At 47.0% G+C, this 17,086-nt stretch overlaps 1 protein-coding gene across 2 annotated transcripts; it reads right to left on the bottom strand.

Moving 5' to 3' along the window:
* Nucleotides 1-1,775: 1,775 nt before the first annotated feature.
* MON1B (MON1 homolog B, secretory trafficking associated) lies at nucleotides 1,776-13,267 on the bottom strand. Of its 2 annotated transcripts, XM_066348193.1 has the most exons (7): nucleotides 13,126-13,267; nucleotides 12,589-12,746; nucleotides 10,285-10,614; nucleotides 9,833-9,889; nucleotides 8,915-9,734; nucleotides 8,428-8,575; nucleotides 1,776-4,542 (listed from the first exon to the last, which is right to left on the bottom strand). In XM_066348193.1, exons 2-7 carry the CDS (start codon nucleotides 12,734-12,736, stop codon nucleotides 4,333-4,335), a joined length of 1,713 nt encoding a protein of 570 aa, XP_066204290.1. In that variant the 5' UTR covers nucleotides 12,737-12,746; nucleotides 13,126-13,267; the 3' UTR covers nucleotides 1,776-4,332. The 2 variants fall into 2 exon arrangements, with proteins under 2 accessions (XP_066204290.1, XP_066204291.1); XM_066348194.1 differs by lacking the exon at nucleotides 9,833-9,889.
* Nucleotides 13,268-17,086: the final 3,819 nt, after the last annotated feature.

Raw genomic sequence — 17,086 nt, 5'->3', positions numbered from 1 at the left:
GTGGATTATGACACATTTGGAGCATGAAATTCTTCGCAGCCATTAAAAAATCATATAAACCAGGGGTTCTTAACCTGAACTTATTAAATGTTGTTGAACTATTTGGTGGTATGTTCATTTTTTAAAACATATTTTTATCTTGCCTGAAATCTTTTACAAATTTGTACGCATTAATTTGACTTTCCATTTAAAAATTTAAATTATTTACTAAACAAATGTGGAAGAACATGGAACAAAAAGTGAAAGTCTCCCTTCCCCACCCCCCTTCCCCAAGTCCCATCCCTTCCCAGAAGTAACAACTGCCGACCGTTTGGTGAAGGCACTCAGATATTTTAGTTGAATGTATTTCATGTATTGCTTTAATTTTTACATTCTTATCCAAGTAACATTCTAAAAACGTTCAAACACCACACAAACGTGAAGTTAAAAATGAAACTTCCCCTTTTCTCCTTGGCCCCAAATCTCAGTGCCTTTCTGATATTATTAGACTGATCTATCCTCTTGGGACTTTAGACATTTTTAAATACTCTTAATATTTGGAAATTAAATACAAAAATTAAAGCTACTTTAATAATAAGTATTCGTTGTTTTTTAAAAATATTTCATTATAAAAACTTCCGAATGTACACAAAAGTAGGGAGAATACCATGGTGAACTCTGATTTACTGATTGCGCAGATCTGACAGTCATTAATATTCATGCATATTTGCTTTGGCGCTCTTTTTTACTGGGCTGAAGTATTTTCAAGCAAGCCCCAGGTTTCCTGACACGTCATCCCCAGATACTTAAGTCTCACTACTTCTGTAAGACATTTTCTTAGATGACTCCAATCCTATAATCACACCAATATTAATAGTTATCACTAATCATTGGATAATTAACATCACTCAGTACCCAGAACATAGGTGATGTCACCTGATTGTCCCCACGTCTTTTATAGCTGGTGTTTGCAACCACTTATGTGAAAGTTCCATCTATATTTTTCCTCTCCCCTGTATTTTAGCTTAGTCATGGAGTAAGATCATGGCTGATCAATAAATCTCTTAAATAATCCAATTAACACCTTGATAATTTTTTTTAAAATCCATGTTACATAAGAGCCTATAGCACACGAGCCCCCTTTAAGCCTTTTATTTTGAAATAATTTCAGATGTACATAAGAGTTGTAGAAATAGACAAGGCTCCTACTTGCCCTTTTATCAGGTTTTCCACCTGTGAGTATTTTGCAGGCATCATGGCTCATTCCTCCTTAATGTTCCAGTGTCTATTTCCTCTATGCAAGGGGAACCTCCCAGGTAACCACAGTATAACCATCAAAACTGAGAAGTCAATATTAATATATGATCCTTGGACGCCATTCAAATTTTCTCCTTTCTCATTCTTTAAAATTATATAGTACTACTTACATTTTCTTAAAAGAAAAATAAAAGAAACAAAAAAGGGCCTCCACTTTTGCACAGCCCCCAAGACCCAAGTCCCTTGCTGAGTCGTCAGGCCTTTCAGCTTCAGATATTTTTCTGTGCCACCCACACAGGGCTAGGGTTGACACTGCCTCTGCTAGACTTTTAAAATCCAAAATTGCTTTTATCTCTTTTTAGAGTGTCAATAAACCATGATCTTATCCTTTTACAATTTATTTTTAATTATTCTAAATTGGAATTCAATTACTTTTTCCTCTGTTTAAAAAACCCTCCACCCTGGCATTCCACAATATGCCTAAATATACCTAAAGTTAGCCATTCCTATGACTGCTCCACGAGTTTTGCTTCCATCCACAGCACTCGAATGACTCCCTCTAGTCCGCACCTCTGTGTGTTCTGATTACTAGGCCTGGTGACTAGAGATGTGACAGGACAGCATTTTAGATGCTAAAAATATTCTGCCAAACTGCCCCTGGCAAAGTCTTTACTGGTCAGCTCTCCCAGTGAGACAAGTGATGGCCTTTTCCCTCAGAGTAATCAATACTAGATATTATCCCCTCCCTTTATAAAACCAATTTTAATGGCTAGAAATGGTAACTTGACATGCTTTTAAATGTTCTCCCTTGCTGATGAAATTAGTAACTTCAATTATGACAAATCTGAAAGATTGCTACTAAGAGTATTTTAGCACAATGGCAGTTACAGTAAGTGCTTAACAAGTGAGATTTGCATCTGTCTCATTTCTGCCTGCCTTTTGTTGAAAGCTGGCATTCGATGTGTGGCCCTATTCCAGGAGAGCTCTCCATGTTAGTCATTTCATTATTCATAGAATAAACAAAGGAAAGTACTGAGCACCTACTATAAGCCAAGCAGGCATTGTTTGCATGTTGGGGAAACAGCAATAAATGGTTCTGGTGGAGCTCACATCCTAGGACAATAAATGGGTAAATAATCACCATTATTGTCAGTCTGCATAGATAGGACTGGAAAAAATGCAATCCAATGTGTTTATTATCTAGCAGACTGTGCAGGAAAGGGGGTTATAGATGAAAGGAGGGCAGAAAGTTGACAACTGTTGAAACAGTGATAGGAACATGGGCATTCATCATGCTATTTTCTGGACTTTGGGACATTTAAAAAATTCCTATTGTTAAAAAAAAAAAATGCTAGCGGCCAGTAGTGGATCACTGTCTTGGGAGGTTAGACTGCAATTCCCACTTGTCTGTAGGCAATTGCTCCCCCTTGCTAGGGTGTGGGTGTCATAAAATGCCTTGGAGAAGAGCTGTCTGTGGGAGCGGCCATTCTCAATAAAGACCTGAGTCTGCACAAAGTGTGAAATGTGCTGGGTGTCCAATGATATTGGGGAGGTAGTAGCTATTAATTTTCCTAGATATGGTGGCAGCAGAGCGATTTTTGTGAGAATGACCACCTCCACTGGTTGCTAGAAGAGATGCATACTGAAGTACGGTTTACTTCAGAATACTAAGCAGTATGTCAATCAAGCTGACAACAGTTAATCTAGATGGAAATATGCATGTTATTCATCTCCACATTATTGAACAGTATTTTATAAAAGACTTAAACTTTTACTTTTCAGTACTATCAATATTTCATCATTTGAATGGGACAGAGGTTTCCCCCTTCTTCCCTGGCCAGACGAGGCCAGCTGATCCTCATTACCTTCACCCTCCTCAACCTCCTCCTCCAAGGCTTCCAGTGACTGTCCTTTCAAAGGCTCCAACTTCTCCGCCATTTTCCAACACAGACACTTGGGGCATGCGCTTTGGACAATTGTTAAAAAACAAACAAAAAAAACCCGACACGAAGGCAGAAAGACTCTGCAGTGCGCATGCGTGGGGTGTGCGCCTGCTCCTCAATGGGCCGAGACCAGAGCAATGGGGTTTCAGCGTGCCTCTGATGCAGTTAGCGGCACACACCTCCAACTCGAAAACAGGTGCAGAACTTAGGACTAAGCGTACTGGGGAGTAAGTGCTGTGAGTACATATATAAACTCTAGGGAGGTCTCTCTCCAGGTTGCTCGTGTAGTGCAGGTTGTAAGAAAGTCTGGGACAAATGTACGTGTGTTATGTGGTGTCACACGAGTTCGAGTCCCTTTTCGCTCACAAATCCTCATTTAACAGCCTATGAGTGTAGTTACCTACATTTCACAAATGAGAAGGCTTATGAGCTCAGTGCATCTCCTATGTGAAAATTCTGGATCTCAGCTACTATGTGAAGTCAGGGGCTTTGTCCTGTTACACAGAAAGGTTCACTGTGGAGGCCACCTTTCTCATTAACATGAGCAGCAGGCAACATTGATGGGGATGATTTCTGACAGGTTTAAGTATGAAGTACATGAAAGACAAAGGAATGTCCTTGTGGGGATTGGTTTAGGCCTTTTCTTTAGTTTGTTTGTTTTTTTAAAGCCTCCTCAGGCCAGTTCCGAGCACAGGCTAGCATTGCATTCCCAATTTCATAATCCCTGGTGGACCACCCAGAGACCTTGACCGGCCCTGGACACTCAAGAGCCCCATTGAAGAGGGCAATTCCAGATGCAGGACAGAGGGTGGTGCCCAGGATGGGAGGAGAAAGCCCCCGACAGAGGCCGGACCATCATCCGAGTGGAGGCAGTGAGTAGAGGGAAGGAAAGAGGCCTCAGGATTTCTCCACAGGTGGAGGTGCATGAGGGAGCTGGGCAAGCAGCCTGCTCACCAGTGGGAGTTGTGCTGCCATCCATCTCCCATTCGTGGGCAGGCCCTCAGATCCTGCCCCACTGCCCAGAAGAGAGGCCAGCCACAGACACCACCATCAATCTCCCACCCTCCCACCCGCCCCATTTCCAGAGTGGAGACAGAAGGTAAAAACCAAAGGTGGTCGTTCCCAGCACTGCGCAATCTGGGAGTTCTGCCTTTCAAGGTCCGATGAACAAGCCGTTATGGGGAGCCTGGTCCGTAGAGGCAGATGAGGCTGCTGGGGGTGTGGAGTACTTGGGTGGGCAACGAATGAAGAGCCGATCCTCCTCTTTCTTCACCCAGCGCAGGAGTTTGGTCACTACCAAGATGGCACCTGCCTTGGTCACCAGCGGGCTGAGGCAGGTATAGAGCTCAAATTTGGAGGTTACCTGCGGGTTTGAGAGGAGACAGGGTCAGTGCGCTGGAACTGGTCAGGCCCGTTCCTGTTCATTTGACTCTAGCCCCATGCCTGTCTCCTGTCTGGAAGACACATCTGGCAGCAGCTCCCAGCTGGTGCTGTCTGGTCACTGGGCTGAAGCAGGTAAGCTGATAATTATTTTTTGCGAGAGAAAAAGATAAAAAGACAAGACAAAGAGAGAGATGAGAAGCATCAACTTGTAGTTGCATCACTTTGGTTGTTCATTGATTGTTTCTCATATGTGCCTTGGCCGGGGGGCTCAAGCTGAGCCAGTGATGCCCTGCTCAAACCAGTGACCTTGGTCCCCAGCCAGCAACCTTGGGCTTCATGTCAGTTACCTTTGGGCTCAAACTAGCAACCATGGGGTCATGACTATGATCCCACACTCAAGCCAGTGACCCCACTTTTAAGCTCATGATCCTGTGCGCAAGCCGGATGAGCCCACACTCAAGCCAGCGACTTGAAGGTTTCAAACCTGGGACCTCAGTGTCCCAAGTCAATGCTCTATTCACTGCGCCACCACTGGTCAGGTGGTAAGCTGATATTGTGTTATGCATGGGCTATGGGTTCTCAGTTGAGCTAAGGGATCATTTATCTAGTAGCTTCAATTGGGTGATGCTGGCTCTATGTGTGGACCTCAGTTTGCTCATCTGTAGAATGGGTATAACAAAACCAATGCTTTTTAATGAGCAACTGTTATATACAAGGTCCTGTTCTAAACTCCAAACACCTATGTCTTCATCATCTGTATCCTGAGTGTAAACAGAGGATTAATTCAATTTAATCCTCACACCAACCTGAGAGACTTAATGTGACCAGATCACTAGTAACTTTCCACTCTGCCTCTCAGTTCCCCCTCTCTCACTTTGTTCCAGCCACTCTTGCCTGTCCTTGCTGTTCCTGAGACAAACCAGGCTCAGTCCCACCTCACAGCATTTACACAGTCCTTTCCCTCTGCCAGCTGTGGTCTTCTTCCGGTCCCTAAATGGCCTACTACCTCCCTGCCCCACCATATTTAAAATCCTGGGCCTACCATATCTTGTTTTTTTTGTTTGTTTGTTTTAGGTGAGAGGAGGGGAGATAGTGAGGCAGACTCACACATGTACCCCAACTGGGATCCATCCAGCAACCCTGTCTGGGGCTGATGCTCGAATACTGAGCTATTTTTATTGCCTGAGGCCGAAACGCTCAGACCAACTGAGCTATCCTCAGCACCCGGGGGCCATGCTTGAATCAATCATACCACTGGCTGCAGGAGGGGGAGAGGGAGAGAAGAAAGGGGACACAGAGGGGGAGAGAAGCAGACGGTTGCTTCCCCTGTAATGTCCTGATTAGAAATCAAACCTGGGACGTCTATACACCTGGGTGACATTCTATCCATTGAGCCACTGGTCACTCAGGACCATATCTTGGTTTTGAAATACCATTCTTCCCTAAAAGGTACAAGGGCTACTTGGATAAATGGACTGACACAGAGATAGTGCAGAATAAGCTTGGAACATCTTGTGCTAGAAAGGAAGAAGTGCTCCAGCAGTGATGGGGACATGTCAAAATGACACCAGGACTAGCTGGCCTAAATCACAGCTCCCACTAGCTAAATCTGAGACAATCTGAGCAACAAAATAAATCATAGAAAAGGCTTTTAGCCTACTGAATTAAAGAAAAACCAATGAGACCACAGTGATATGAAATTTAGAAATTAACAAACAAATACAGGAAGAGGAAAAGTTCTCCAAAACAATAGAATCTCAAACAATAACTGTAGAAGGAATGATAGGGTTAGAAAATCACCATCTGATAAAGACCAGAGTAATATCTTTGTAGGCAAGAATCATTAATGAGGTCCTGGCAGGCTGGCTCAGTGGTAGAACGTCGGCCTGGCATGTGGATATCCCAGGTTCGATTCCTAGTCAGGACACACAGGCGAAGTGTCCATCTGCTTCTCCACTCCTCCCCAATTTCCTCCCCAATTTGCTCTCTCTACCTCTCTCTCTCTTTCTCTCTCTCCACCCCCCCTGCAGCCATGATTCTACTGGAGCAAATTGGCCCTTGGTGCTGAGAATGGCTCCATGGCCTCTGCTGCAGGTGCTAAGAGCTTGGCTGCTGAGCAACAGAGCAATGCCCTGATGGGCAGAGCATGTCCCCTAGTGGGCTTGCCAGGTAGATCCTGGTCGGGGTGCATGTGGGAGTCTGTCTCTGCCTCCCCTCCTGTCACTGAATTAAAAAAAAAGAAGAATCTTTAATAGATATTAACATTAGTGAATCAAAGTATGATGAGAAACAGAACACTGACATATCACTTCATGCTATTTACTAATTACAAAGGGGAAAAACACTAACTTGATAGTGGATAAATCTGGCATATGCCACCCTAAGTGATCAAAGTTAACATTATCAAAAATGGGACAAACTGACATCATGAATTTCCTAATAGGATACAAAGAAGGGCAGAACATCATTTCTGTGATATTCTTTCCAAAAATGCATGACTCAAATTAGTTATGATAAACTATCAGAAAAACCCAAGTAGAAGGACATTCTATAAACTAACCGGCTGGTAGTCTTTAAAAGGCTAAAGTCATGAAAGACGAAAATGATGGAGGAACTGTTCCGAAATAAATGAGACTAGGAAGACACAACATGTGACCCTGGTCTGGATTCTGGGCCAGTGAAAAACCTTAGTGGGACAACTGGGGAAATCTGAACTAAGTCTGTGGCCAGGATGTTATTATACTGATGTTACTTTCCTGATTTTGATAAGTTACTGTGGTTATGTTGATTTCTGGAAAAACTAGGTGATGGTACTATTTATGGTAATAATTCTTTGTACTATTTTGCAACTTCTTTGTAAATCTAAAATTGCTTGAAAAACTGAAGTTTAAAAAAATTAAAAATAAAGTCCTTGGCCTAGAACAATGCCGGATACACAATAGGGGCCTAATAAATTATTTAATAAATGTGCACTAAGTGGTAGAGCCTGGGGGAAGGTGCCATTTCCAATGGGGTCACCTTGACCAAACTCCCACAATAGCTGACTTTTTTTTTTTTTTTTACAGGGTCAGAGAGAGAGTCAGAGAGGGATAGATAGGGACAGACAGACAGTAAGGGAGAGAAATGAGAAGCATCAATCAGTTTTTCGTTGTGACACTTGAGTTGTTCATTGATTGCTTTCTCATATGTGCCTTGACCATGGGCCTTCAGCAGACTGAGTAACCCCTTGCTGGAGCCAGCGACCTTGGGTCCAAGCTGGTGAGCTTTTTGCTCAAACCAGATGAGCCTGCGCTCAAGCTGGCGACCCCGGGGTCTCGAACCTGGGTCCTCCGCATCTCAGTCCGATGCTCTATCCACTGCGCCACTGCCTGGTCAGGCAATAGCTGACTTTTAATAGACCCATAGGAAGTGAGGACAGGAGCCCTGCAAAGACCCCAGGGGAGGACAGCCCAGGTACAAGTCATAGCATGGGTCCAAGCTGTGATGTTCAAGGAGAGCTGGGCGGGACTTAGGGCGTCCACCCTGAACTGGTGCCTGCAGATACCTGGGCAGGCCTTATGGGAAAATGGGGAACCAGCAGGCACAGTAATGGGCCCTCTCAAAAGTCAAAGACACTCTACTGGTTGCAAATGAGAGAACAGCAAACAGAATGATGGGGCTAATGAGGTTTGAAGACATTGTGATTGATCCTTATGGGTTTCAAAGACAGGTGTGTAATGGCAGCGACAGTGTTGAAGGCAAAAGTATACGTAGCTGAGGCAAAGGCATGGTGTGCTTGATAGATGGAGTTTGCGATGGGGAAACAATGAAGGGAACAAAGAACTGAAGCAGAGAATTAACCCCTTCGGAGCCCAACCCAGCTCACCCAGGCCAGCAGCGTCTCCTTCTCAGCCACGTGGTAGATGAGGCGCAGGGGCCGGGAGGTGCTGTGGAGGCGCGCGTGCAGGCGGTGGTATAGGTCCGAGAGGCGCTGCCGTTCCTCCTCGCTGCTGTAGGGGGCCTCTAGCTCAGGGCTGCAGTGACGGGCAGGGCAGGGTACAAGGTCAGTTTAGGCTTTTCTTGGCGGCCCATCTCCCCAGACTAGAGAGTTCAATTAATTAGGGAGTTAAGCCTTCCTCGTTAAACTTGAGGCATCCCCATAGCTGGAGGCCCAGTACTGGAGCCCTATTCTCCATTAGAATAGCGGATTCCTTGTGATTGGTGGTTGAGCCTCCCTCATCAGTTAGAGATCCTTTCTACTCCATCGTTAGAGCATGCTAGCTCTCTATCCTGAGTCATGTCTGTGGGATGCCGAACCCTGCAGTTAGATAAGCCTTCCCACCCGGCCAACTGCCTACAGGGTCAGGACCCACCTGGTGAACTGGGGCAGCTGGCGGTGATGGTCGGGGATGTCCAGTGGCTTATAGAGAAAGTGCCGGAGGCCAGGTGCTCCTACGGCCTGTACACTGTAGGAGGGGGCACTGGCTGATGGAGTACTAGAGAAGCTGGCAGCCTCTGCAAGGGTGCGCATGGCACCAAGGGAGTGCATGCCGTCTTCCACCAGGCGCCGGCAGGTGGCCATGTCATGGAAGGCCTCAGGGTCAGTGCCAAGCAGCAGCAGGCAGACAGGCATGGCGTCCAGGCGGGCCACATAGGCGTAGAAAAAACCATCGGGGTTGAAGCGGGGCAGGCACACAGGTGCCCATGCCTCTCCCGCTGCAAAGGCCGGTGCACTGACCCAGTTGAGCAGCAGCTGCAAGTCGGCGGGGTCCAGGCGGCACTCAGCCAGCACAGTCCGCTCCTGGGCTGCTGTCACCAGTTGACCGCCCACCGCCAGCACAGAGAGCGCCAGGCCGGGTGCTGTGCAACGTCGGAGCAGTGCGCCCAGTGCTTCCCGCAGCGGGCGAGCGAGGGGCACACAGCGCACGGCACCCAGCAGCAGGGCCCCCGGGTCCCGCTCCACGCTGTCCAGAAGCCGGTCTAGCGTGCGCTCCGAGCCAGCCAGCAGGCGGCGGAGGTCGTAGTTCTGCTTCCGGGCGAAGATGCGGGCCACGCTTGCGCGTGTCAGTGTGCTCACGATCTGTGCGTGCACGGCTAGCAGCTCCCCCCGCAGCTGGGCTGCCGACTGCGGAGTCCTTGACACAGCCACCAGCAGCAGGGGGCCCTGTTGCAGGAACACCAGCTTGTGGTCCTCTAGGGGAAGGAAGGGATGGGCAGGAGGCAGAGATGAGTCAGTGGTGACTGGAGGGGGTCAGGTGAGGCTCTTCCGCCCTTTCCCTGAACACACACACCTCTGTCCTGAGCTTGCGCGGTCACTCTGTGGACACTTGAACTAGGGTAAGGACAAGCTGGGGGAGTTTGAACGTTTGTGGAGACATGATGAGATGATCAAAGTACCAGGTTAGACATACAGCATGAAGTGGGGGAAGATGAAGCAAGGACTGGCTCAACCAGAAAGACACCCAGCTCAGCCACACAACCCACAAAAGCATGCTGTCAGATCACAAGGAAGATCCCAGCCATCACTCACATCCAGTGAGCTATGCACTCAGAACCCAGAAGGCCAAACTGGCAGATGGACTCAACCCCCACTACCCCCCTTCAGATGCCTGGACAGCCATCCACACACTGACCCACTCCTGCTGGCTGGACAGTGGCTAAGGATGCCTGACAGACTAACAGCTGGCCACCAACCCTGTTCCCAGTCACCGCCCCCTGTTCTGCCTCCTGCCCTTCTGCTCACCAGCATAGATGGTGCGGATGGCATCTCCTGCACTCTGCACGAAGGACACAAGGGCTGTCATCACACCCATGGTGGTCGACAGTGCCTCCACACTACCGTACCTCGAGTAGATGGGCTTGCCTGCCTCGCTCAGCACAAACACATGCTTCCGCTTGCTGCGCCAGTCCTCGTCACTGGGGTCTCCGCCCTGGTCCCCAGAGCTACTCTCAGGGTCACCGATGGGACTATTCTCAGAGGTTGCAGGATCCCAGAGCCCACAAGTACACGAAGGGGACTCTGACTGAGGCAGCGGTGACAGCAAGCTGGGTGGCTGGTCCTTGGTCTCAGATCCTGAAAGGGAGTCCCTGGTGGGTCACCTGCCTGTGGACTCCCAGTAACCCCATGCCGAAGGACCCACCAAATCCCTACCAGCCCCATCAATGACCTCTGATGCTGACACAAACCTCCAGGTATCTCCTCTGCCCCTCCATTACATCCACATGATCCCCTTCAAACTCCAACAATCCAATCTCTCATTGTCATAACTGAACCCTCTAAGTCCCTGAGACCAATTATTCTCCTTTCAATAACTGTCACTCCCAAGTCTTAAAGTATCCCATTGCCTCTGAATAAACTTCATCTTCAGTGATCCCCCATTAATGACCTGACCCTTCATTATTCTCCTGATATCACTCACCACAACAGATGTAATAGTGGCCATTACATCTGTTAATACTTGGGTCTTTGACTGCTTCCCACCCTTACTTCCTTAAATATTCTCACTGACATCCTTCAATCATTGATGACCCCACTGATTCTCCTGAGCACCACTTATATCCTTTATGATGACCATGAATTCTCCCAATGACTGCCACGAACATCCACTAACACTCTAATCTTTAGGAACCCCTCAACCCCCCTCCCCTATTTACTCCCACTGTTGTTCACTAACATTCCAATGACCTGACATCAACATCATTAATACCTGGGGCTTCAATGATCTTCAGTGACTGCCCTGACCCACAATCTATTCTACTTCATGTCCATTCCATCTCCAATATGACCACTATTAATCTCCACTAACATCCAAGACTTCTAGGGCCCTCTGGTGACTCCCTTCTTTTATTCCATTCTCCCTTCTCTCCAGTGATCACTATTAAGCTCCACTAATACCTAGGACTTCAATGACCTCCACTGACTATTCTGTCCCCAACCGTCTCTATTCTCAGTGGTATCTACACCCCTCCTTATAAAAACCACCATAATATACACCAATACCCAGGACTTTAATAATCACCTTCACTGCCCTTCCCAATGATCATCAATACCAATTACCAATAAAACCCACAACTTCAATGCTCCCCTACTGATTCCCCTGACACCCTTCCATTAATTCCTGTTGATGCCCATTGATCCCCGATGACAACTATTATTATCCACTGGCAACTATGTCTCTAAAATTTCCCCATAAAATCCCAATGACCTCATATTCCTTCATTCTCTGATGGACATTTTCTGACTCCATGTGCACCCAATTTCCGATGACCTCTTCCCCATAGCTGCCATTAGTTGCCAATAATTCCCAAGTTCTCAAAGACCCCCCCCCACCACCACTATTTAGTCTCAGAGATGTCCTCTGATCCTTTCTAGTGACCTCATTAACATCCACTAATCCCAAAGTGGTCATTGAGCAATTCCCCCAGGGACTCCCACTGATTCTCCACACAATACCTTTCACATCCACCTAGGTCTTCAAAGACCCTCCTACTAGTTCTCTAACTCTCCAAATAATCTCACTGATGGCCACAACCTCCCACACCAATGACCTCCATAAACATCCACTAACATCTAGTTCCTTCAGACTCCAACAATTCACCAATGTCTTCTCAAAGATGTAAATACTCTGAATGTCCATTGATTCCCATTGATCCTCTTCCCTACCTCAATGACATAATTAACACCCTAGCCCCCAAATACACTGACTTCTAAGTAGTTCACCTTTGACTCTATTAAGTTTCTTTTGGTCAGTCATTGACCTAAACATCCTAAATCCCCAATGCTCCTCTCTGACCCCAACTAGTTCCTTTTTGATTCCTCAAAGATCTGAATTCAACTCAAGTCCCCAGTGAATATTCACTGATATCCACTGATATCCTTTTCATTCCTTGATGATTTGAACTACAATGTGAGTCAACAATGACCTCCTTCTGGCCATATGCAACCCTGTTAAACCCAAAAGACTCTTCACTGGTGCCCCATTGATCTCCCCCAACAACGGCACCCCCTATATATTCTTTCTAAGATCCTAGCGAGGAAAAAGCATACCTGTTTCCTCCAGGCCCCCGTCTCCGGGATCTGTTGGGTCCTCGCGAACCCCTCCACCGTCTCCAGTCTCTTCGCTGGGGATCCGCGTTTCCTCCAAGTCCTCTGCGTCCCCGGGGGCGGGGGCAGCAGTGTCTTCTCCGGCCTCCATCTGCACATCCCTGTGCGGGAGGGGAATTGAGGGTGACAGGCAGTAAAAGAAACTTAAAAGCCTTTACTGAGCTTAGCCCTCTTGTACACACGCCTGATGCTCGTTTCCCCTCGGTTTTAAACAGGATGAGACATTTAAAAATATGACCAAATACTCGCATCCTCCAACACTTGCCGAAAAGGAAGGCTCTACCGAGCCTCAGGAAATAAAGATACATGAACACCTGTTTTAACCCAGTATCTCAATTGGCCGGGTACCATTTCCCGTAGCGGCGGTAACATCACACTTCCGGGTGCGACGACGCTCAGAAGGGACTTCCTGTTGAGGAGTTTCATTCGCTCCCCGCCGGCCCGACCCTTCTCTCCCGCCGCCCACTGGTCGTCGCTCACCGTTGAGATGGAGCGCACCACTCCCGGATCTACGTCGGATCTTAGCTGGGAAACCAGCGAGCCCGCTCTGCACTCCCGCCCACCGCACTGCCTGGCGCGGGTAGCCCGGGCGAGCCGGGCCCACTTCTGGTACTGAAGGCTGTCGGCGTGAGGGGGCGCGGCTCACGTTCAGCCAATCCGGAGTAGGAGGGCGGCACTGCCTCTCCTACGGCGCAATCAAGAGAAGTCGGCTTCTTAGCCGCCTCGTATTTCTTTCTACCAATACTGTGCGTTGGTTTGCGATTAAACCTGCCCATTCCTTGACTGACATTTTCTCGAACCCAATCGAAGGCTCGAGCCAAGTCCTCTCTTCACTCGAGGACGTTCTCAGCCTGAGTAATGGTAGATACGTGCCTGACACTAGACGTGCTCTCTCAGAAGTGAAACAACTTCAGCCTCCCTTATCCACCAAGAAAGGAGGGGGCGGAGAGTGTATGTGTGTGTGTGTGTGTGTGTGGGGGGGGGGGTAATGAAGGTGGAGTCTGAATGCTTGACGGACAGCCTTTGCTTCCAATTGGAGTGCCGTGCGCAACCTGGGCAGCCTATGATATTCGGCAGCTAAAGCGGGAGGCGGAACTCTTAGAAATAGAGTGTTCGGGAGTCGTCACCGACTCAGGCAGGCAAAGCCCTCGCGGTCTCTGGAAAAAGGGATGCGCGAGCCGTGGACATCTTCATGGCGCGGGAAAGTGAGTTTGCGAAGCTCACGTGCAGGCTGACCAGGGCTTGCCCAGACGGACAAAAGGATGAACTGACGTTCCTTTTCAATACACGGCTCTGTGGGTGGAGCTATAGAGATTAGAATTCCAAATCTAACGGGGTTGCCTCTGGGCGTGGCCTTGGCGACCTTCTGAGTCGCATTAGTTGAGGGAAATGCCCATCGGCCGCTTCGTGCCACTATTGGCTGAACGAGGAGAGGGCATTGGGATTTAGAGGGAGTCTTTATAGAAAGAGGAACGCAGTGGGTGGGATTAGAGTGTTCCTAATGTATTATTTTAATGTGAAGGCGAGCCGGGGGTGTGGACGCGCCCGCCCTGGACTCTCCTCTTTAGCTCTGAATGTCTCTGCCTGCGACTCCCTGTCTCTGAGTCTGTTTCTGTTTCTCTGTGTCTGGGTGTTTCTCTCTGTCTGAGTCTCTGTCTCTCTTCCGGTGTGTATGTCTCTGTATCTCCCTGTGTCCTCCCTCTATTTTTGTCTCTTTTGTCTAGGACTCAGTGGTTAGTCAACCTGGTCCCTACCGCCCACTAGTGGGCGTTCCAGCTTTCATGATGGGCAGTAGCGGAGCAACCAAAGTATATATAAATAAAAAGATAGATTTAACTATAGTGAGTTGTTTTAGAAAGATTTATTCTGCCACACTTAGCGAAAATCCGACATAAAGTGCTTGGTAAGTAGTTATTATTATATGCTTTAATTTGCTGTAACTCTGCTTTATAAATTTTATAAAGTAAAGTTACTTCCCTACTTTATAAATCACCATTACTGTGGAACAGGTGGGCGGTTAGAAAATTTTACTACTAACAGAGATACAAAAGTGGGCGGTAGGTATAAAAAGGTTGACTACCTCTGGTCACTCCAGGTCATTGTGTGTCTCTCAGTCCTTTAGTTTTCTCTCTCCAGTATGTCGCCTTCTCTCTCTTCCTCTGTTGCTCTTGCATTGCTCTCTCTTGGTCTCTGGCTTCCCATGCTCTCTCCATCTGGCCAGCAGAGAGGCATCTGTCCGGAGTTCTGCTGAGCAAAACCCCTGATGAGGACCAGCCGCGTGGAGCCTCCAGCTCTATTGCCCACAGAATTCCTCTTTACATTGGGGAATCTTAGGAGAAATATACTCTGATCACACCTCAGCAGATGGACTTCCATCCCTTCACAACAGGGTTTTTCTGAATTGTGACTCCCTTTCCCTCAGCGTGCTGTGCTCAATTCCACCATCGTTGTCATGTCAGCGAGAATATACTTTTTCATGAATCAACATCATCAGGTAAACACCAATTCTCCCCACATCCATGTTCCTACCAAAACACAACATGAAGAAATAGCCCTGGCCAAAAGAATGGAGTTTCTGGAGTTCAGTATATCCTGGTGAAATGGTAAGACCCCTCATTACAGAGGATCAAGACAACCAAAGGGTATTTGAGTTTCATTTATATGACTGTTAAGGGGAATAATTGGGTTTACATCCCAAAATGGGCATCCCCAAAGAGAAATACTTTATTTGAGGTGGGTTGATCAGTCTCCAGATACTTGCCCTCTCATTCTACTAAACACTTCCATATTAGGCCCACCCACAAGCCCAGGAAAGAGTCTTTTACTATACACATTCTTTTTTCATGAGGTCACTAGAACATTATGTTCCCAGAACTGAACAACCATGCCTACTTCTATGCTTGTCTCAGGATGTCTTGAGCCTCTGGAACTGACAAGTCAAAAATTACATTAGAAACTTTTCTCTGCTTATCTGGATACATCATGGTGACCCTCATGCTATGGGCTCTTTTCCTTTTAGACTTCCTGAATGCTAGGAAATTGAACTTGAATATATATGGTATAAATTGGGGTGGGAAGAAGAACACAGCCATGAGCAGAAATAAGGAAACTTGTAGTGTATTTGTGTAGTTGTGTGGTTGTGACCGGTTCCCTCAGTTGTATCTGTACTGCAGGAACACTTGGTGTCTTTACTTCCCTATTACCTGCCCCGTCCACCTGTTCTTCACCCTGTTTCTCTTTTCTGTGCCCCCGAATCTTCTTCCATACTCTTCTCTGATTTGTATCTCTGCTCCCTGCTCCTATTTTTTGTTCCCTGCCCCATCATGCTATTTTCTGCTCTGTCTCCTTGACTCTTGCTCCTCACTTTTCTTTGATTTTTCTGTCTTGTCATTCTTCTTGTCTTTGATCCCTTGCTCTTATTTTCTCCAGACTGTGCTGTGAACAGGAATTGGGAGAAGAGGAATGATGATCTTAGCTACATTTATCTCATTGCTCAAATAGACTTCCACAGTGAAAGTGATGGAGACTTTGTTAGACACATAATTTTGAATGGAATACTTCTTGCCCTGAATTCAAGTGCAACAACATTAGCACCTACCCACCCCGTGGGACTAATCAGTGTAAATGAAACCACAGATTTGGAGCTTTCAGCACTCTGTTTCACTCAATAAGGGGCTAGCCCCATTCCCAAACTGTCATTTCTTGGAAGCATTTATCTCAGTCTGTTGAGGTCTTGCTTCCAGGTGTATTCTCTGTTTGGCTCAAGTAAATTTTTATAAAAATTCTCTACAGGTTTGGATGTTTTTATGTCAACAGGAACTACAGCAGGGGAGTTTCATCCATACCTGGACCTGATCCACATGAGGAGATTCTGGATTTGTTTTAGTTTATACTAGAACTAGAAAGCCCGGCGGTCATACGAAATGACCGCTGCTCTAGATATTATAAATGGTAATTAAAATGATTTGTGCAAAGGTGTCTGCTAATTCAAACTGAATTACCCAGGGCAGGCGGTGAGGACGCCCCTTTGCTTAGTGCCCCATGGGGTTTCCCCCTTCTACTTGCTTAATTGCTTAAAGTAGAGTGCAATGAAGGAAACCACTGGCAGTACATTTCTTAAGAGCCACTGCTAGCTCAATAAATAAAGGTGTTGCGTTTCGGTCAGCATTACTCTGTCATTTTTCTTGCTCTCCTGCCTTTGTTCAAGGGACTCATTTTGTCGAGACAGGCTTTTTTGTCTGGCATCTGAGGCAAGCCTTGTTTCTCTATGCTCATCAGTCTCATTTTGCCGAGAAAGACGCATTTGCTCTGCGACTGAAGCAAGCCTTGTCTTTCTCTGCTCGGTGGTTTCTTTTTGTCGAGAAAGCCATTTGTGTGCAGCTTTAGCTCCTTTTCTCTCCTCTTCAGTGCTGTATTTTCTAGGAGGCATTCTTAAAAGAAA

This window comes from Saccopteryx leptura, chromosome 9 (assembly GCF_036850995.1).
Source record: "Saccopteryx leptura isolate mSacLep1 chromosome 9, mSacLep1_pri_phased_curated, whole genome shotgun sequence".
Classification (NCBI taxonomy): Eukaryota; Metazoa; Chordata; class Mammalia; order Chiroptera; family Emballonuridae; genus Saccopteryx; species Saccopteryx leptura.
This window is presented reverse-complemented; position numbering and strand designations above follow the sequence as displayed.